This window comes from Syngnathus floridae, chromosome 7, assembly GCF_059516105.1.
Source record: "Syngnathus floridae isolate MCC-2025c chromosome 7, RoL_Sflo_1.0, whole genome shotgun sequence".
Classification (NCBI taxonomy): Eukaryota; Metazoa; Chordata; class Actinopteri; order Syngnathiformes; family Syngnathidae; genus Syngnathus; species Syngnathus floridae.
This window is the reverse complement of record NC_142419.1, coordinates 18,306,879-18,328,934: the sequence shown is the minus strand read 5'-3', so window position 1 is coordinate 18,328,934 and position 22,056 is coordinate 18,306,879. Positions and strand designations below refer to the sequence as shown.

The window sequence follows — 22,056 nt, the reverse complement described above, 5'->3', positions numbered from 1 at the left end:
CAGCCGTTAGTGATTCATTTGAGTGATCGCCGCTCTTCTATCACGGTTTGAGAGAGGTGTGCTTGTTCGGGCGTCACGTCATTTTGTACCTTAAAAAAAAAAATGTCAGGAGTTTTGATTTCTGCTTGTTCAAATAAAGCGCATTAACGGCCACAATTACCCGGGCTGCTCGGCTGTCATATTTAATAACTTCACAACGGGAGCGCGGCGAAAACAAAAGGCGAGCCGTAGCGATACGGTGGGCTGAACGTTGCGCCTTGCCGCATGCCAACGACTCCGCAAAATCATTCGGGTGTTAAGATTGCAAGATACGTCTTTTGATTGACACCCGCCCGCTCGCTCGCTCGCTCGCCAGAGGCGAGGCAAACAAAAAACACAGAAGAGTGTGAGATCGTTTTTCATTATTTCAGTTATTTTGAAGCAAAGAAAGGATGCAATGCAAACATTTGCTCCTCAACGTTACACAAAACATCTACGAGCTTTCAAACTTTTCATTTCTTTCCATTTTAAATGTCTAACTAATGACCCAAAATATGCCCACTCAATAGTGTGGCAAGCTAACGGAAAATGAACTCGCAATCGGCGGCGTGACGACGACGAGTATCTCCTCGGAGCTCTGCCAGGAACTGTATGGCTGCACGCATTTATTTGATTTATTTTCTTCCCATGTCATCTTTACGACTTTGATGGATGACACAGGAGCGTTTATAGATTCTGTAGCTTTGTGTCCCTTTGCCAGCCTTTTCCTGCCCTTCTCTAATTCTTTTTTGGTGGCGTTGCGGGTGCGAGTGGACGGATGACGGCGGCCGCGGGGCTCGGCGCGGCACGGCGCGGGCGGCGGAGTGTGCGGCTCGCCTCGACCCCTGTCACTTTGACAGAGTGAACACGTTGCGAGAGATAATGGAAACTTTCTATCGGAATAAAAGAGAGCCTCGCCGCTCGTTCATCAACATCGATTACTGTACAAAGACGACTGGTGAATCGCGGCGAAATAAATAAGGACAACAAAAGTGGGCGCTATTTGCCTGCTAGGGGACATCACCTCAATTTGTTTTCAGCTCTCACGGTCGCCCAAAACATTCAGCCGCGGGCTTTGTCTTTTTGTGTGGTGCCGTGCGTGCGTGCGTGTGTGTTAGAGAGAGCGAGAAACAGACAAGCGCGTGTTTCTATTTGCTTCAAATACTTTAAGACAAAACTGAGTGCAAGTCCTTTCCACATATTTGTCCTTCATTTATTTTTCTGACATCTTTAAATGAAAGAATTGAATGTGACCTGGCACGGCTTCCACGTGAAGCGAGTTGTTGCAGTGCCGCATTCAAATGGGACTCGATTAAACACGGCCGACTGGATGGTCGGGGAAAACAAATACACACACCATATTAGATGCCGCCAGCAGATTGTGGAAGAGCGAGCGACCGTCCCGTCCCGTCCCGTCCTGTCAAACTCGGGCAAATGTTTGCCATCATGTCCCAATCCAACTGGATTCTATTTTTCGAATCGCTCTTTTTTTTTCGTTGGGCTTGATGGTCATTGGCTGGCCGGGAAATGACCATTTGCATTCATTATTAACAGCCGTATTCAACATTTACGTGCTTGACGGTCCATTCAGCCCGATGATCGTATATTTTGATGGTGGTGTTTTGAGCCAATTATAGAAAATGAAACAAAATTCATTCACGACGACGACGACGGCGGCGGGCGAAACCTTCTGCCGGACGCCGCCGCGTTCAATTATGTCTGAATCGTCAGGAGCTTTGGGCCACGGATTGTCAAGCCATGTTGAATAATTGGATTAGGACAATAATAGGAGCGAGGATATATTTCTTTGTCCTGTGTGACGGATCTTTTAATGGGAGACCAGACCCGAGCAGGCCGTTAAGCAGATGGGCCGCCGTTGACTTGGTCTCCAAATGATGTCTTTAGTGCGGGCAAATGGCCTAATTAGCATGGCAACGCTAGCGCAAATGAATGCTACGCGGCGTCTCTCGTGTGCGAGGCCATGACACTCAGTGACATTGCCGCATGTCCGATGGCTTTGGCTCCCGTTGAAGTGGTTGGGGGGGGGGGCAATCCTGCCCACCCACTTTGGGGCATTAGTACGCAAAAAACACTCTGGTCCATGAAGCCTTTTGATTCCCATCATCTGGGTGCATATTCCAGGGATCATTTGTTTTATTTGCCAATTGATTCTGACAATGGCTTCTGTTGACTCAGGAAGTAATGGACCAAACATATGTTTGAAGGTTAAAACGTAAATAAACCCCAAAGCCCGCCGCCAGGATTCAAAAAACCAATCAATCCAGTTTACAAATCCATGAATTTGTTGCATGTATTTTACAAAATACGATATCTGACGCAAGTTGCGAGCAAGGTGACACGCCCTCCTTCCCTCCCCACCCGCCTTGGCCGGTCCGCTCGCCGCCGCCGCGCATGCGAGTCACATCCGTCGCCCTTCGGCGTGAGCGATGATGTGGTAGGCCGATGATTAAGTGCGGATCCATCCATTGCGTTTGCCCGCCTCGCGCTCCAGACGACCCCTGAATAACAATCGGGCGACCGATCAATTATTTAGTTCATATTCTTCACGGCTACAAATGATTGAAGCGGCCTTGAAGCGAGCGGGGCGCATTGTCAGTGTGCTTTATGGATCATCCCGGCCGGTGTCAGACGCTTAGCGTTGATGATCACTTTAGCATTAGCGTTATGAGCTGGAGGAAATTACCCAACAAATGATTTGCTCATTTTCAAGGCCTAAATATACCCAAATACTCCATTTTGGATTTGTCTTTTTGGAGCAATTTACTATTTGGAGCCCACATCACAATGGGCTGATAATAAATAAGGAAGCAGCTCTTCCCCTTTTCGCTTGAGTGAAAATCAAGTGATTAGCATGCTTGTTTATGCTTCTGAGAAAATCACCCAGAGAAATCACCCAGCATACTTTTGGAAAAAAGAGAAAAAAAAATCAATTTGTCGTGACAGATGCTTGTTTTCGGGCGCATCAGCCAAAGCTCAGCGTGATTATCTGGACCGTCACGCTTTCCCGCTTTAGTTGTCAGACCCAGCAAATTGTTCATTTGGCACGTTGATGAATCATCATCCGGGTGATTAGCAACGTGGAACGCAAACTCGACGACGGTGCAAACGGGCTTCCCTTTTTACGAGCCCCAAATTCGACCCGTTCCTTGACCCAGTTTCAACTTTTCCCGAGCGTTCTTTGCCAAGTGGAGAAATAGCGAGCCAAAACCGATGAGCCTTCCTTCCTTCCTACCTCCCTCCCACTCGCTCGCGACCTCAACTGGCTTTTGCGCTCGCTACCTCTCGGCAGGTGCTTGCGCGGTGGCGTTTTTGTTTTAATTGCCTTTCATTTTCTCTTCCTCCTCCTCTGCCGCCTTCGACTTTTTGCTAGCAGGTGACGCCAATGTCATTTTTCACAGGGCGTAACAAGTGGTGGCACGCAGGAGCTTTTACGGGAGCTTTTAATGGAGTCCAAACGCGTCGGATTTACCGAGCGGCGAGGAGAGCGGAATCGCGTTTATTTACCGCCGCCTCCGCTGATGAGATTTAATCCTCGTAGGTAGCTAATAAGCCTTTATTGCGGTGGCGGGCCGGGCGGTAAATGCTCACGCCGTTCTCTCTCGGACCGCTTCTGTTTGTTTTCATTGTGCCAGGCGGCGGAGCGAGCGTTTACATTCATCAAATGACACAAGCGTTGCGTGTGTGCTTTTACAAGACTGAGTGCGCTGTGGACCATTATTTCTGCTCCTTGTTTGTTTGTATTGTGCTAGGTGGCGCTTAGCATGAATAACTGGCGGAATGAAATGTACCTTGTGAGTCTCCATGAGTTTGCCAACTATTCAGTGGCATGCATGGAGGGGGGGCAAATGGGGTGAGCGCTGCTCCTTTTAAAAATAAATTGAATGGGCCGCAAATTGTCTTTTGTCAGGTAATACACCGAATAGAGGAAATATGAGCGCCGGCGGTGGTGCTCTGGTGGATCCCTGCCCGACTAAAAAAAAAAAGAAAGGAAACATTTTGTCTTTGATAATGGCGCAGTCTCTCACCCTTGCAGTTGTTGACGGCGGCGACCATCAGTGGTTTCAAGCTTTGTCGGCCGGCTTCAACGGCGGCGCAACTTTCATGCTAGCGGTGACCTCCTCGGCGCCGCTTTGCGCTCCCGTCGGCGGCAATCTTGGCCCGGGGTCTAAACGGGGAATTTAGCGCGGCTCCCACGCGGGCGGGCGGGCGGAACAAACGGTCTCCTCGGCTGGCGCTTTGAAGGATTTTGAGTATTCCGGAAGTGTCGGCAAGGATATTTGGAGGTGAGTTTAATTAGAGCGCGAGCGAGCGAGCGACGCTTCTCTGCCGCTCAGCCAAAAGAATGCATAATTGCTGCCAGACACAAGACGGAAGGAAGCAAGCCTGTCGTGCATTCTGATTGGTCCCCGCCACCCTCGCATGCGGTTTGTCCCTGCTTTAGAAACTTTATTGCTTTGTGCAAAACTTGAGCATGTTATACCAATGGTGTTTTACACTTTCAAATGGATTTTGTTTTAACGGTGAGACTTACTATATGTCCGATGACAAAGTGTCTTAGCGCGACCTCGTTCTTGATCCCGGTGAAGTGGCCCGGAGACATTTATTCCAACTCCAACTTCTGTGAGGAAGCACAAGAGCAACCGAGCCGTCTCAGGTCCAACATCATTGACCTCTGCTATGGCGCTACAGCATCTGTGGAGTTCCTCAGGGAACTACTTATGTCCACTAGTTTTCTATCAAACTCGAACCCTCACTTCCTTTAGTTGGACTCCCCAGTATTTTTGTCTTTTTGTTCCCAAATACGGCCAAGACTTAAGATCATGTGTCAGGGAGAACGTGACAAGACAAATTGAATGGAGTATCTGCGCTAACAAGCCAATTAACACCTCTGTGTTGGTGTCAATCACAAAAAGGAGTTTCATTGCTCGGGAGTTTCATTTTTTACGGGACTTTGCTTCCTCCGAGCTCCGCTAAACGTCGATAATTGCCATAATGGCGTTTTTATGTGGCCGTGAAGCAGCTCCCCTCCCGTTAAAGACTTTATAAGGACTGAGGTAAAAATGGAGCACACCTTGGAGAGACTCGCTATCATTTTCCTCGATGAGGTGCAAGGATTATTGGGTCTAATCTCCACCCGCGTGAAAATTCTGAGGCCGCCTTTCGCTGCTCTGTTTGCAGTCAAGGTCATTTTGAATTTCCTCATTGTCTGCTCCTATTTTAAGCATCCGAAAGGTAGAATAAGTACCATTTGCCATTTCCCAAGGCGCAAAATGACCTGGATTGTGAATATCTGGAGGGCTCGTCATAACCTTGCACTCTAATTAGTCTTTGAGACATTTTTTTGTCCTGACAGATGGAAAGATAGGTACAAGTTTTGCAGCCAACATCCAAACAATACATTTTAAAAGCATTCACATTGAAATGGGATCGTCCATACTGGCGCGCGATGACGGACGATCATTGCAGCTGTCAGGCGCACCCGTACAAGCTTGGAGATTGATGGTGTTGAAGATTGAGCTTGGACATGACACCGAGCTTGCGTGTCAGCGACAGGTTGACTTTGATAAGCGACGATCATAAAAAAGAAAAAAAAATGGTCTCATGACATTGCCATCATTCTGTGCGGTTAAAATGTGTTACTTGCTTCATTTGTTTTTTTACAGGCCGTTATTCTTCATGTTCAGGCCCTCCTAATTTTTGCGGACTTGCCTTTATTTTGGTCCTTCCGGTACGGACTTAATCCAATTAATCGGCAAACAAATGTTGCCCAAATGAAACCTTCCGTGCCGCCAAGGAGGACAGAAGGTCACCCATCCGTCTGCCTCCATTTTGCCGCCGCTTTGTTGAGGAGTCCTTTTTTTTTTTTTTTTTTTTCTGCCTTAATACCCGAGGAGAGTCGATACACTCGAGCGCTCGGCGAGGTGATAAATCACAACAGACTTTTATTTGCATTCCGCCTTTGAAGCATTTGGAATTGAATTTTTTCCCCCCCTTACTCTCAGCTAAGAGGCTGTGATCTTATTTTGCTTCCGCCCTCCCTGGAAACCTGATTCAGCTCAAACACGTTGAAGCCCGACCGGCACATTTGCATAGCCACGTCGAGTCAAAGAAGAAAAAACACTCGCAGGTTTCTCCGCTCGCACGCTGGGACTCATCGGGGACATCTTTCAAAGTCTTTGAGGAGTGTTAAAAAGCACCCTGCTTATTTATCTAAGTGTGTGCGTGCGTGTGCAAGCCCCGGGGATGTGACCCGCTTGCAGATTTAGGGTGGCAAATTCGAATGTTGAATCTAACTTTTTAAAAATATATTTGGGGGGGATGGCTAAAACGGTAACTTTACTTGGAACAACTTTCAAATGGAAATGACGGGTATTTATGGTGACAATATTAGTCAGCACAACAAAGCAAGCAAGTTTTTTGCTGCAAAACAAATTTGCTGCGTTGTTTGTACTTATTACTGGGGGGGGGCATACAAGGTATGATTAGTTCTGCGAAACGACTGCTATGATTGTTGATTGTGCAAGCAATTGTCCAAAAAGTGCTGTGGTATTAAGTTTGGATGATGTGATGGGGGGGGGGACGGTGTCAGGAAACGGACCAAGTTGCTACCTGGCAGGCAGGCAGCCTGCAGAGTGAATCCATCATACGGCAAAAATAAAAATAAAAAATGGCCATAGCCTCCGGCTTTCACCAGATTGCTTCCCGTGGCGTAGCGACTCACACATGGACGCTCGCAATAAATGGCGGAGAGGGTCTGCAGCCCCCACCACGACCCGACAAGCGGGATGCCAAAATCCGGCCGCGTGAGTCCAATGAGTGCGGAAATGAAAGGCTGGTTTCAGCTGGTGACAAATTCACCGCGCAGATGTGACGCGTTTCCACTTGGGATGCCTCAATATTTGGATGGGTGCTAAATGGTCCGCTTGCACTTTGTGGGCCTTTCTGCTGATCCTTTAAGGGAGTCCTTTTCCAGGGCACCCACCGACCAGGGAGTGCCAGCGCTCAAATTTTGAAAAAGCACAAGTGGACAAATTCACTTTGAGAAAGGCCGAGCGGGGCCGTGACGGAAAATGTGCTGAATGGTGGAGTGGGGGTGTGGGCTTATTTTGGAGCCATAAGAATCTTACATCTGCAAGGTTGTTGACGGCACGGCTTGTTCACTTTTGGGCGCTCGCCAACAGGGAAGGCGTGAAACATTGTTGCGGCGCTGCATTAGCACTGGCGGCATGATGCGAATGAGCCCCAATACGCGAATCGGTATGCCGAGGACGTTTGGCCGGCTTTGAAAGCTGGCCGCGTCCCGAGCCAGGAAAGAATGGCGCGCGGCGCGTCAGCCGCCGGCCGGCTTGGACACGCTGCTGCAGCTGCTTGGGAAAGAGATTTGGAAAAAAAATTGGGATTTCTTTTTAGCGATTGAAAAAAATTGGCTGACCAGAGAATGAAGAAATCCAAATGTTTTTATTTCAACTCAGCCCAGTTTGTTCACCTCCTGTTCAGCGGTCCCATTTTGAATTGTATTGCAGGCTGAAGCGCACGCATTTTTGAGTAGTCTCACCTCCCGAGAGCTGAATCTCCAAGAGGTCGAGAGTGGTCAGCATGCCTGGAGGCTTACCGGAGGCAGGGCGGGAACTTGGGGGGGTTGCTTAGAGTGTAACTCAAGGCTGCTGTCAGCCCACCGCGAGAGGGGGGGGCGGCGGGGCACGTCAGCTCATTATGAGTTCCAGCTCCTTATTAGACGAACCTCTTGGACATCCCGGTGGAGAAAAAGCTTTAGGAGCTCTCAACAAAGCTCTGATGTCCGCCTGTTGCGAAACGACGAGGAGAAATTAGAGCGTCAATTATTCGAGCCTCACCTGGCCGCTGCAGTCTCTCCAAGGAAAGGAGAACAAGGCCGACTCTCCGCGTCATGTCGTCGTAATTAAACTGAACATCATCCTCGAAAGAGCAGCCGGGCTTCGGGCCCGCGGGCGGATGGCATCGCGTTACTCGGCCGATAGCGCTTCCCCGCGGAGAGGTGACTGCGCTTCCGATGATACGGCGCTAGCAAAAACAGTCTCCGTGTCGTTGGGGGTACCGTTGTGACAATGATACGTATAATCACCACGTACATTGAGCGATGTCACACAGACAACGTCACTCATTCAAATCCGATCATATTTTTGGTGTTTATTTTAAAGCGATCCTTTCACTGCCATTGACGGCTATAGACGTCACTTTTTCGCTTGGCTGGCAGTGAATCGGTGAACTCGTTGGCTGGAAGGGAACAGAGTTGACATGAGAGAGAGTAAGCTGCTGGCAAGAGCGCCGAGCTCTCTCGGAATGGTTTTTCCCAACGAGCGAGTCGCCGTTTTGGGGACCTTGACGTGTACTTTTTGTGATGACGTATTTTGGGGGTCCAGGAAGACACTCCTTCAATCCAAAAGCCACCTGGCAGGCTCGCACAAAAATGAGGACACCTGTTTCACTGATGGACACCAAATTGGGTGTGCGCTGATCATAACAGGGCGCATGAAATAGTCTCAAGAACCCAAGCGTGAAATTGAAAAGGATGTCTGCCATTTTGCTTTGAGCGGCCATTTTGGGCTTGTATTTTGACAAACTCCTACTAGGGAATTTGCTCAAATGAAACCCAATTGGAAGTGGGGATCCCAGACAGATGGGCTCTGCCAAATTGCCAAGATTTTTCGTCTTGGCCATTGAGTTTGAAAGGAGTGTGCTGGCTTCAGCTTGTTTGTCATTTTGAGCATTTGGAAAGGAAAAAGAAAAAGAAAAATCAGCCCCAGAGACCAATTTCACCGATCAACGCGCAATGCGTTGGCAGTAGCTATCAAAACAGCACGCACCAAAAAAAAGCCAAGCCAGAAATTCGTCCGTATCGCTTTCAAAGTGGCCATTTCCTGGACTCGTACTTTGACAAACATCTATGGGGGATTTTGTCAAGACCGAAAGGCTGATGCTAAATCGTGAAGCTATTTTTCCTCCATCTAATGAGGCCAATGTTTGTTGCTCATTTTCAACACCGGAGTTTAAAATGGGTTTTGTGTCGGTCGGGGTCTTCCGGTCGCTCCTGCCGCACTCCTGGCAAAGCTGGAAAGCAGCTTAGCGCTCCATGCCCACGTGTCATCCAGACCTCCTCTCGAGACAAACACTCCGGCTGGCCGACAGAGGCGCTTGGCGAGCAAAGAGAATCTTGTGCGGCCGGTGGCAGCGTATTGGCCCACTCTTTTCGGACGCCCCCCCGAGGGCGCGTCAGATTTTGAGGCCGACGGCTGCCGCTCTCGCAAAAAAAGCATCATTGTCTTCTCTTAGCGCGTAACTTTGCAAGCTGGCCGGCCGGCCGGCGCAATGTCCCCCACCGGCTCGTCGCAGTCCTGCCGACAGCCGGTGGGATGCGTTCCACCCACTCGAGACTATATTTTCACAAAAAGGGAACGATGATGCAGTCTGGCGGAAGTGGCGCCGTCTCCAAAATTGGATCGCTTCCTGCTGTCATGAGTCACCGGTTCCTTTCACCGATATCAAACCCAAATTGAATGAGCACAACAGCTTGTAGCAAAAGCAATAACGTCTCGTCATTGTTGTTGTTTTTCTTCCTGAAAGAACATCGGCCCGCTCAACTCCTAAATGTTGACGTTATTATCGCACAGCTGGAGCAGTGTGAGGGTCAAGCAATAATTGTGGCAGAATCGCCTTTGCTAGCCAAAAACATGTTGACGTAATGACATTTTAACGCTACAAAGCAAACGTATCGTAAGCAGAAAAGTTGATGTTGATATTATTCCACACGTGTCGCGGCGTGCAGGAGCAGCGCTATGGTTTCTCCCCTTCATTAGCCTCCCGCCGATCCTGGCCCACACGCTCGTGTCGTAGAAGTTGTCAGGCCGAGTAATGGTGCAGGAAGCGTGTAACATGGAGGGGGGGGGTGTCGCATGAACTTTCATTCCCTCTAGAAAAGAAATAATGAAGTACACGGTCCGGGCTCACCGCAGGAAGCGTAATTTGGTTTGTGCAGCTGACAGGTTATGACGGGCGCTGCTCGGAACATGATTTATTTGCGCCGCTGTATCGCTCCCAACTAATTGGACATTAGCCACTTCCCGTCCACGAGCCGCGTAAAACGCGTGGAGGCTGAATCCGACTCGGATGTTTCATTCCCAAAGGTTGCCATACTGTCCATGTTTTTCTTTGCATTGTGGCCAAAAAGGCGTCCATGCCATCTTTACATTGAGTCAACAGGGAGTCAAGGGAGCCGCTTCAATTGGCCGGGAAACAAGTGTGCTCACTCCCACAACGGTGCAAACCCCCCCCCCCCCTTTTTTTAATCTGTGCCAGTCTTCCAAAAATACCAAAAGAATTCAAACGTGTTCACAGCTGCTCTCATCTTCCCCCTCTCAGCTTCGCAATTGTGGGCCAATTCCAAAATCTATCCAAGCTGTGTGTGGTAGCCAGGTTTGTAAATCTGCCCCCCCACCACCACCACCACCCGGCGCATCAACAAGTCCCCTCATAAAATCGACTCTTGATGGTTGCTTTCCCCCTTCTGCAATTTTATTGCACTGAAGTTGTAAAATGCGTCTCGGGCCGCAACCTGCCAAGCAATATCTGGGCGCCCGCCCCGTAAAAGCCGAGCGATTCCTGGGTGACGGGGACGCTCATCTGGCGACAGCTGCGCTAGTAACGGCAAACCAGTAAATTCAAGTCGTAACGTCTCGGAGGGTCTTAGGAGCTTTCAGAGCTTAATTAACACTTTTGGAGCGATGGCATCATTCACAGGATTTGTCATGGACCTGGGTGATGGGAGGTCATTTCAACTTCATCGCATTCATATTTTCAATGAATATATCACTGAGGTTGTGATGTCGTCTTTTTTGTTGCTTGCCGCAAAAGATGTTTTTCTGCTCTGGACTCCAAAGCAAGGCCGGACTCGAATGAAATAAAAGCCAGTCGCTATTTGGCCGCTCGCAAGGTTAATCTCCTCCAACAGCCGTCGGCCCGGCGGGGGAAGAACATTGCCTTCGTCCATCTCGCCGGGAAAGCGTCGGAGAGTTCCGACAGGGACGCGGCTCCGCCGCTCCCGGTAGCGCCGCCGCGATGCTCTGTCAACGGCCGAACCCGCCCCACTCTCTCGGGGCGCCTCCATCGCGACCGACGTCTTTTAATTGCACTGTGGCGTGCAATAAAATGTGCAGAATGCAGCCACAGCGGAAACATCAAGATCAAAACTATTTCCCTCATGGAAATGACACGGAAAGTTAACAAGATGGATTTTTTTATAGACCGATATTTGGCAGAATCAAATTTCAGAATTGAAGACAAGACAAATCCAGATCATGACAAATATCAGTCAATGAATCATACAAAAATTCAAATAAATAGCACCATCAATCTTCTGAGCCTATGGAGTCGGATGTGACAGAGCTACACGCGAGCCGCGACCCCGGCAAATTGTCACCTTCGAGAGCTTCAATTACGGAAGGCGGCGTGAGAAAATGCTTTTTATTGGCATGACGCGGGTCCGCCGTGTCAGCCCGACTCCATTAGCTCCTCCGCCGAGGAGTGGCGCCTCATCAGGTGGGATTGGACGTACCTTTCAACTCTTTGTCGCTCGCCGAGACCTCGCTATCGACCGCTCGTCTCGGCACAGTATCGGCACGGTGGCCGGGAAAAAAATGTTTTCGTGGCGACTGTCTTTGCTGCTCCGTAATCCGGATGTAAATCGTTTTGTTTTTACGAGGCCGTCGTGTGCACCTGCTTCATTTCAAAAATCCAATTGCAAATGGCGGCCGTCTGACAGAACCTCGCATTTCCCGGCAGCCCACCTCGAAGACGACTCGTGATTTACAAGTTGTCGCCGAGCCGATGCCCCCTCGCCGCGCCGCTTTGATGATCGCTTGCGACCGCCGGCCGGCCGGCCGGCCCAGGTGCCGGAATAACTTTGGACCCGCAGGACAGCTGGCGCCGCGGCAAAGGAGGGCTCGGAGGCTCAATAATGAGGCCGACGCCAGATAGGCCCCATCTGTTTGCGTAGCCGTCGCAGATGAGCAAAGGTCTCCTGGAAGCGCTCGCGGGGCCCTTCCAGAACCGAGGACTTATCTGTTCCGCGCCGTACGGCCCCCGTGCCACAAACGCCGACCTTTTTCACAACCGAGAGTGCGAGAGATCATGATAACTTCATGATAACTTGAGTGGACGTGTTTTCAGCTGCTCTCTCCTGGTGTAGGTCACAAAGGTCATCGTCAATACATTGGAAAGAATGAACACCAAGGAAACCATCACGTTGCCTTTTAGACTCCCAAATAATGACATTAGCACCTGCGCTGGTATCATGTGAGCTACCATGTGTTAAGTCATTCATTCTTTGTGATGATCCTTTAGTGGAGTTTTTGTTTTTTCACAAAAGAATTCCCCTGCAGTGTGTGGTGTTAAGATGTTTTATGAATTCATTTCTCGTTAAAGCTCATCCTAAGTGATCCTGCCGTGTGCGTTGTGTTAAGATTGTCACCCTCCTGAGTGACTGTGGTTTAGTCCGGCTGCGTTAAACGTCACCGTTCGATGTCCACGTTAGGAGATTGCGCTTGGAGCAGGAACATGACAAAGCACCCTCCATTCTTTTTGAAAAAGGAGCACGTTCCAAAAACGCAGCCCCCGCCGCCAGCGCCTTGAATTTACTCAGTGGAAGGAAGCATCATGAATAATCCAAAAGGTCCACGTGGATCGATTGGCCAAGTATTTCCTGGTTTGAACCTGCTTCTTCCTCCTGGAGGGTGTTTCCCCCGCGCTCGTCCATCTCCACGCTTTTATTGCATTTCATCGATCAGCGCCAGACCTCCAATAAAGACTTCACTTTTGCTGTTGCTCGCAAAGCGCCTGATTTACTCAAGGTGCAAACAACATCCGTAAACGAGCAAAACGTGGACGCGGTTCAAGAATGCAAATGGATTCCTTTCCATGCACCGGACCGGAGACAAACCTGCCACTTGTTTAGCTAAAGGTCAGCCCGGATTTGCGTGTTCACATTTGCTTCAACTCGCAACGTGGCTGGCGTGCATCTCTATGGCAACCATGCGGACGAGCGATCCCGAGCCCGCACCTGCCGCCGTAAAGACAGGCTGACGTGAAGTTTGTGGAGGCAGCTCGCAGCTTTTCATCTGCTGAGCCAACACCGTGCCAGAGGTCTCTCTCGGCTAAAAGCGGAGTTGGTCTGCCTGTGTGTGTGTGTGTGTGTGTGAGGATTTATTCATTTATTTATTTTAAGCGAGTGTTTTGTGTTCGCTAGTTGAAGTTTGTCCACAAAAGCGGAGGCTGCTTTCAAACGGTCCCAACAGATTGCTGCACTTTCTCCTTACGAGCCATTTATGGAAATCACAGAGTCCAAACTGTCAACAGCGTGTCAAAAAGCTCAAGTGAAATCGAAGACTTGAAGGCCAAAGCAAAGAAAAATGATGAAAAGATGTCAACTGCTTCAAAGTAACGCAACGTTTTGAAACCATGACCCTTGTTATGGAGCTTCTCTCCCTCTCTTTTCCCAACTCTTTTTCATAATGAATAACCCTCAATCCTTCTAAAACAACAACTCACCACCTCCCCTTACTCTCACCCAAAAATAGTCATATATTTATATAAAGTAATAATATATGATAAAGTGTGCCTGTGCAGAATACAGAGCCCAAATTGGAATTAGATCTGTAAACCCTCCAATGTGAATCCAGTTTAAGATGAAAACGAAAGCCGACCTTCAGCGCGGAATGGACCTCTTGCTGCCAGCCGGGTTGAAGTCTGAAATGGAACGCGAGGTGATCGAGTGCGTGCGTGTGCGTGCGTGCGTGCGTGCGCATTCAAGTAGCCGACGTACGAGCCGGTGCGCTAGCAGCTAAACGCTTGTCCAAAGACGTCGTCGCCACTTACTTGAAGGGTTTCAAGTGGTCCTCTCATTTTGTCAGCAGGTATGCTGACCTTCTCCATTTCGGCATCCTTCTTCCATGCTTTTGTCAGACTCAATTGTGTTTTTACCTCCTTCATCTGGAAATATGCGCTCACGTTGTGAATACAAAGGTGAACGCAATCGCCGGCCTGGGTTGCTCATCCGCCAAGTAAATAAGGCATATTGCCAAGGAATGAGCCTCCCCGCCGAGCAGGTCGAAATCAAGTGCCGTTGGTACATATGAGAGCAAATTGCCGTTTCGGAGAATCAATGGACTTAGGGCATCAAGTCAAATCAACGACGGAGTGCTTTTCCATTTAGGCCAGCCACATGATTGTACAGTGCAAAAATGGAGGCTTGACTATGCTTTGTGTGGACTCTCTAAACTGTTGGAATGAACGCCTTTGAGATGCTTTGAATAATTCAGTGATTTTTTTTTTTTTTTTTTTTTTTTGCAGTCAAATCTCATCTGGAGCCAGAAAAGGCGGCTTCCAAATCTCATAGTCCAGTGTGCCAACAAACAAACTGTGTTGTTTTAACATGCTTGTTTGCTAGCTACGTAGCCCGCTAACTAGCCTTTATCTACATGTCCGGCCATTTTATTCAAGCGGACTATTTTGGGGGGAGCTGAGTCCTTTTTTAAAGGACAGGCGCCCTATGAAAAGACGTTTAGCGTCTTGCATTAAATGGAGGTCGGTGCAGCGCTCTGGTGTTGCTTGTTTTGCAAGCACAGGTATGAATCCTTCCCGCTTGATTTATTGAAAATGTTTTACTATGGTCGTTGTCAAAAAGGGCAATTTTGTTGGTGGAGCCCTGAGACTAAAGAAAAAAGTCAACCATTTTTTGATGTAACGTTCAGCAAACAGCTTGTTTCTACCTACAACAGCAACAACAACAACAAAAAGCGTTCGTTATTGTTTCTAAATCTACGTCTTATTACTATTGGCATGAAGAGGCCCATTTGTTTTGTCATTTTATTTCATATCTTTTGCCAAGTTTGATTGCAGTATTTTGATTGCTATCACGTCGCACCTCTTTTTACAACGCACTTGCGAGTGGAAAAGATGTGAACGTCGTCTCATTCATCATTTGTTGCCGTTGCCGTGACACCGCTGCCGCCGCCGCCGCCGCCGTGTATTAAATCAAGGTTTTCGAAATGACTGCGGTTTGCAATCTTTTTTCTTGTTGTTGTTGTAACATTTACAAGCTTGCGCTGCCATAAAGTGCTTCAATTGGAACATGCTGTAGGAGGAGTTCAATTGGCTTTCTTGTTGGTGCTGTCCGTGAAAGAGTTTATACGTTGTGTTTTTAAGCCAACCCTAATCATGAAGAAAGAAAGAAAGAAAGAGAAATTCTTGTCTCCACACATTCGGACTTATGCCGTTGGCTTCACACATGATAAAACAGCAATCACACAAATGAAAATAGACTCTGAAAAGGCAGGCACATCACGTCGAATGAAACTTATGTGCGGATGCTTGCCTTTTCAATATTCACACTCGTTTCTTTCGCATTTTATGAGCAGGTTGTATAAGAAGATTAAGTACGGCGTCAGAAAAAAAATGCAAAGTGTACAGATACGTGCGCACTGCCTAGTGACCACTCGTAAAAAGTCGAGTCTTTTCCATTACGTGTGCGGGTGCGGGTGTGTGTATTTTGGAGGAATGGAGTGTCTTTCTGAAGCGCTGTGACACGCCCATGAGCACAAGGTGTCGTATCACCGTGTCGCTGTCCCTCGCGCAAAATATGATCGTCTCCAGAAATGTTCTCTTGCTCACTTGCTCTGGAATGCAAATGATCGTTTTGGAATGGAAACAATGGCAGTGCTGTAACGTTGAAATGGAATTAGGCACAAACTGAAAGGAAGATGGATGGATGGATGGATGGATGGATGGATGGATGGATGGATGGATGGATGGATGGATGGATGGATGGATGGATGGATGGATGGATGGATGGATGGATTAAAAATCAATCAATGCACAACCGCATAAGTGAATGACTAAATAAATCGTTTCCTCTCCTCTGCTATAAAACCTTTTTGCTCCGGAGTAAAAGCAAGTGTTTCTATTTACTGTGTGGGCAAAACAAAGCATCTTTCTGCTCTCCCAAAGCAAATGCGCCTTACCTGCCTGCCGTTTACCAGGCGATTCGGCCGAGCCGCTTTCTAACGGCGCCGCGTGATTCCGCCCGAGGGTGTGAGCGCGTGAGCGGAATGTGATGAAGCGCATCGCTTCCACGGGTTAGTTACACGCCGGTCGGTCGTCCCGGGAGACTTGCTCACGGCTCGCCGATGGCCAGATAGCGGCTCACGCTGCGCTTCTCAGCGGCCAAAAGGATTGCTTGTCCGTCCGCCCGTCCGCCTCGATTACTTTCTCACCGCTTTCTTATCTGGCTCCCGTTGACGTGCTTTGTTTCGGCGTTGGTACGGTGCTCATCCGTCTCGCCAGCCATCTGGGTCCATTCATGGGAGTTCTTCCAGGATGTTCTCGAGCGCTACCTCCATTCCGAGTGACTTCTCAGCTGGCCTAGATGTGAGAAGGCGAAGTCTGACTGAACACTTGTGACATGTGGGATCCCTCAAAGCTCTGTCATTGGAACCCTTTTGTTCTATGTTGAACGCCGACGCTTCAGCTGTTGAATCCGGATTGAAATAAATACGTTGACTTTTTGTCTTTCACGTGTTCTATTGGAGAACCCTTTCCCTCGTTGGTCGTTTTAATGAAAACAAATGACTCTTTTTGTGCGGCTCTGTTTGAGCGATACTCGGGAAAAGTGCTGCATGTGTGAAAATGCAGCAAGAACACGCAGAGGATGGGTGGGACTGGCAGGGCAGGGCAAAGCAGGGCAGGGCAGGGCAGGGCAGGGCAGGGCAGGGCCGCCTCCCAAAGCGCCTCCTCTGCAAACGTGTCACCGGCGTGATGATGGATGGGCACGCTTCTCACATATCAGCAAAGAGGAAGTCGTCGTTTCAACAGTGATGGCGTCGAATAAAAAGTTCTGAATGTGGTTAGGGAAGTTGGACTGTCTGAAAACCAACGCTCCAGACAAACGAGCGAGGCTGATGAAAGTCATCAAGGTGGAAATTGGACATTATCGACTCTTTGCCGTCTTGGCAGCTGTCTTCCAAATTGGGCCTCGCGGGAATGATTAACTTTGTTATCAGCATTTTTTTTCCCCACCCCTGTTTTGAGCTCTTAATTGTTTGCGTCACACACTTTCTGATCAACGTTTCAAAATAAGTGTCAGAGTTTCCATAGTGTTCTGATGACTGTTCAGACAGGAGCATGAAATTCTTATAAATTGTCTGACCTTGATGTGGCGGCGGCGGCCGCGGCGGCGGCGGCATTAAGCTTCGTCCAAGATGCTGCGTGAAATGCTGCTCGTTACGGAAGAAGAAGGAAAAAGTCAGCCATGTTTGGGACAAATCAGCCTGGCTGCCGTTTGGATGGCATACCTGACCCTTTTCGGACAAAATGGTCACCTGATGAAACGATGAAAGTGAAACTGAGACTTGTTGTTGCCGTGGAAACAAGCGGCTTGATTCAAGAGCGTGCACCATACGCCAGAAAAATGGCTGACGAGTGACTGGGCAAAATGTGTGTGTTTGAGAGTGGCTGATATGCTGCTTGAGAGCGGATTTGCGCAATTATCTGGAGGATCCTTTGCTCATTTGTTAACGCTTGCAAGGCTAGCCGACGTTTGGCCGCGCGCTCTATTAAATCCCAATGTTTCCTCCCGGCTGATAATTATCGCTGTGTCTAACCTGCTGTTTTCTCCCCTCCCTTCCCCTCACGCTATCAGTGGAAGGGACAAAAAGCAAACCCAGAGGTGAGTTATTGCCTCCATTTTCTTGCTACATGATGGATGCCGCGCAGCGCTAGCAATGAAGCGCACGTGGTGGCAAAGCGTTTGCTTTCCCTCGACTTGACTGTTATTCTTCCGCAAGACAGGTTCAAGGGCACGGGGGGGGTGCACCTTTGGTGTCATTTTCACTCGGAATGCGCTTAACGGTCGCAGACCCTATTGAGTCATACCTCGTATGAAAGGAGGCCGTGCTGCCTTTCCGCATCTCTGATTATTTTCTCAATGTGTCCTTATACGGTGACGCATGACCCTAAAAACTTTTTTTTTTAACTTTCCCTGCGAACAGCTTAATAAAGAAAGCTGTGGCAAAAACACTTTTTGTCTTTTTGTATTTGAAAGTCAGCGCATGAAAACCTGTCACCGTTTTTTTCCGTTTCATCTTTCTTTCCAGCCAATTGTGTAATATAGTTCACAATCGGGAGACAATAGTGTTTTCATGACCCACTTTCCGATGTGGCTATAATGTCTTTTTTTTTTTTTTTTTTCCCCCCCACTTTTCTTCCTGCTGCACAAAGACAATGATAAGAAGTAAGCCTCCTCCCCTCCAGGATATTTATTGCCAGCCCGACCCTTTTGTCTCCCCGCTGCGTCAAATCACAGGGGAGGACTTTGTTGGCTTACTCAGTTTGCAGCCTCCAAAAACGAAAAAAATGTCCACTTTGACGGAGAGCGCGCCTCATTGCATTGTTTTCTTTTTAATGGCCTCTTTAACATTTTAATGAACTCATTAAACATTTGCACTGACTGCAAAGCACGTAGGTGGATCCGACCGATGAAAGCCTTCACAGATAACAAATGGATGCCGCCCAAAAATAACCTTGTGGGGGTTAATACCAAACTGACACACAACTAGACCTTTGAAAAAAAAAAAGAAATACTACTACTCTAATGTTGCATATGTTAAAATAAGTCTACAAGAGCCAGGTAAAATAAGGCCCCCGTAAATCCCAGGTTGGAATGAGACGGCTAAAAAAGTCAAATAAATGCCCCAAAAGTGAAAAGTAGACCACCGTAAATCCAGAAGGCAAAAAAACAAACTTGACGACCGCAAAGCCACCAAAAGCCGCGCAGGTCAAAACGAAACTTGCACTCCAGATCAAAATTGAAGAGAGATGGAGTCCGTTTGTAACGTGGCCAAAAGGCGCCCTCGCCCTCGCCTCGGCTTTTGCCACCATTGCGAATGGATTTTCTATAACAGTATCATCGGAAAGACCCGTTCGCTACATCGCGAAGGGCAACTTTGCAGACATGCCTCACTCTGGACAGGTAATTTAGCGATTAGCTCCCGCTAATGGATCAGAGCCAGATTTAGTGCTAATTAGCTAATGTCCTTAAAGACTTCTTAAATCTTTCCAATCAAGGAGAGCTATAGCTTAGCAGCGAGACTTTATTGCCCAAGTGTTGGCGTTAACAACTTTCCTGTCAACGTGAGCGATGACCGGCGCCGACAAATATGACCTTTCTCTCGTTATTGCAACAATTTAGCTGTAATATGGTGTTATTCCTCTTTGGGCCTGGCACCGAAGGTCAGTGAAGGTGACACGGCGGGCGGAGCTCTTGTGTTGCCTTCAAGGAGAACCGCAAAACTGGAAAGTAAAAGAAGAAAAAAATCAAGCATGTCTTATCTGTTATGAGGCAATGGCGGTGGAGCTTTGCCATTATCAACACATTATCAGCAGTTCAAGAACATGTCATATTGGCACATGATCCTCATGATGAATGTAGTCGCTGTTTGCATAATTGCTTCGCATTTTTATGCATTAGGGGGGAGGGCACGCGTGCACGCCACGAGAACTTAACGACGGCTATATAGGCTGCACTTGCTAAAAATCATGGGATCGCGGCATTGGCATCTTTGCAATCAAATTGAGCCTTGCCATCTTCTGTGCACGACCATTTGCCCTCCAGTTTTTTTCTTTTTTATGGAAATTGAACCTGCCACCAAGAAGTAGGTAAGGGCCTCCTCCTGTTTAAAAAAATAACAAACGCTCACAGAACTTTCCATCCCGCACAGTTTAGAGGTACCTTCTGGATTCCGAATCAGAATACATTCCGAGATAACTTTCAAAAGCGTATTTCTATCCCGTTCTTTCCATCTCTCATCCCTTGTTACATTTAATTGCAAACACATATTAGCTCAGTTCCTATTTTGCCGAGCTGCGGCGCGAACGATAACCGAGGCGCGCTGCTGTTTAAACACGGCGAGCTGTTAGCTGTTTGAAATTGCTTTCGGCGTCCGTGTTTGCGGGTTCAAGTCTCGCCGCCGCCGAGGCTGCTGGAGGACTAATAGATTTCATTAGAAGCGTAAGAACACCTTTATTTGCAGCCATAGAAATGATGAAAAGCTTGCGAAATGTATTGGAGTGAAGGTTAAGTGAGAATAACTGCCGTGACTTTCACCAGGACGCTTATTAGAAGTCAACCTGATTGAACACATTCATAAGATTGGGATTCCTTGGACGAAATTGCCGTCGAGAGTGTGCTCATGTTACAATCAGATTGGCCGTTCTGAAAAGGAGGGGATCCAGATCGCAACCAGTCCGACAGAAAATGGCGGTGTATCGTTTTGATCAAATATCGAAATATTTGCCGCCAAATTTTTATCGTTAACCCCCAAAACAATAAGAAACGAGTTTTTCTTTGTGTTCTGGACAATAATAAAACCTCGAGGCCCATGTTTTTGGGTTGCTACGGATTTAGTGGAGCGTATTGATTGTGCGTCCTGAGCTAGTCTTGGAGGGGCGACATTTGGCAGGCTCTCGGTGCCCCGACAGCGAAATCCGGCCATCTGTCATCTTGAGCCCAGGCTCACGAAAAGGCCAAGAGGCGTGCCCGCGGTGCAAACGCTGCACTCGTAAAATTGCTGGCGGAGCAAAAGGTCACCCGGATGGCTCGGTAGAAGCCATTGATACCAGCTTGACACGGCTCTGATGAAGAGCGCCGATCAAAAGTGATCGCGGCTGCTGCAAGGTGATGACGCTGTTGATTTACTTTCTTCACATTTTCTTGCCAATTTGTCGGCCGTCCGATGGATCGGTTCGCACGATGATACCAAAAATGACATCCTCAGATGACCAAACTACAGACTCGAAATTTTTAGCATGACGGAGCCCAAATTGCACAAAATTGTGTTGCGCAAGGAGAATTAAAGCGCTCTTGGCACCGAGCCTTGAGGTGTGCCTTTTTACATGATGTATGTGTCGGGGTGATGCAAATTCCCGCCGACGTGAGCCAAAAATATTCAAGTCGATTCATCACGGCGCTTTGATGGCGTCTGCTCTCGCGGGAGATGAACTTTAGGGAACTCGGCGCAGTTATATTAAGTGTCGACGGTAAAGCTCGCCTTGTTGTGATTTCTTTGAAGAGCTTCGAGAGAGCTATAGATCAACACAAGCTCGTTTTGATGCTAAGGATAATGACAGTTGGCGTTGGCGGTGAACTTCCATAGCGCTCGCTGAATGGCGTGATTCTAAGAAGATGTCAGGACGAAAATCTTGTTGTCAGAGGAGCGAGCAGCCTCGCGTGGTGGTGATTCACCGGGGAGACGGCAAACTGTTATTCCTTGTTCTTGCCGCGCGCCACCAGGGGCCCTCTGCGGTTTTTAATTAAATGGAATATTTATACAGCGTACGTGTCGAACCTCCCTCCCTCCCTCCCTCTGTTCCCCCAACATGCAGGCAAATGGGCCACGCCGTTTAGACTCGGCCAATTAATTACAATTTTGTCACGACACAGCATTAGCGGTGATTAATTCCTACATTCCCACGAGTGGATGTTCAAGGCGCAAAGATGGAAATATTTTTGTTTTTGTCAACATGAGCAACCGTTCGATATGTTCCATAGGCATCTAGCTCATCCTAGAAGACCCTCCCTCCCTCCCCAGCAAGAACGTCCTGGCTACATCGTGAGAAATGTTTTTTCCATTCATCGGCCCGGCGTTGCTGTTGATCTGCCCCGCCGGTGCGCCGGAGAACGCCACCGTCCTGCTCGTATTGATATTCTCCACGTAGCTCAGAACAAATCAATAACGCGCAAGTATCATCTTGCAACGCTCACACCGGCATGTGGAGTCAAGACTCGACTCTTGGATAAGTGGCCGAAGGGCAACATGCAGAGCGGCTTGCTTGTCATGTGCGACACTTGATGTTGGGTCACGGAGTTCACCGACGCACGCACCGACAGGAGGGACGGCTTTTTTTTTTCTTTCTTTTTTTGTCAGCGCCCTACTC

At 48.4% G+C, this 22,056-nt stretch overlaps 1 protein-coding gene across 5 annotated transcripts in view; it reads left to right on the top strand.

Annotated features, from left to right (window-relative positions):
* LOC148395810 (cell adhesion molecule 2-like) overlaps positions 1–22,056 on the top strand; it is a 44,335-nt gene that overhangs the window by 11,192 nt on the left and 11,087 nt on the right. For 4 of the 5 annotated variants that reach the window (XM_088381209.1, XM_088381205.1, XM_088381206.1 and 1 more), the window contains exon 4: positions 17,765–17,791. The exons of the other annotated variant lie outside the window; for it this stretch is intronic. In XM_088381209.1, the coding sequence (XP_088237335.1) occupies positions 17,765–17,791 (27 nt within the window). The remainder of the gene's footprint in view (positions 1–17,764; positions 17,792–22,056) is intronic. 5 annotated transcript variants of the gene reach the window in all.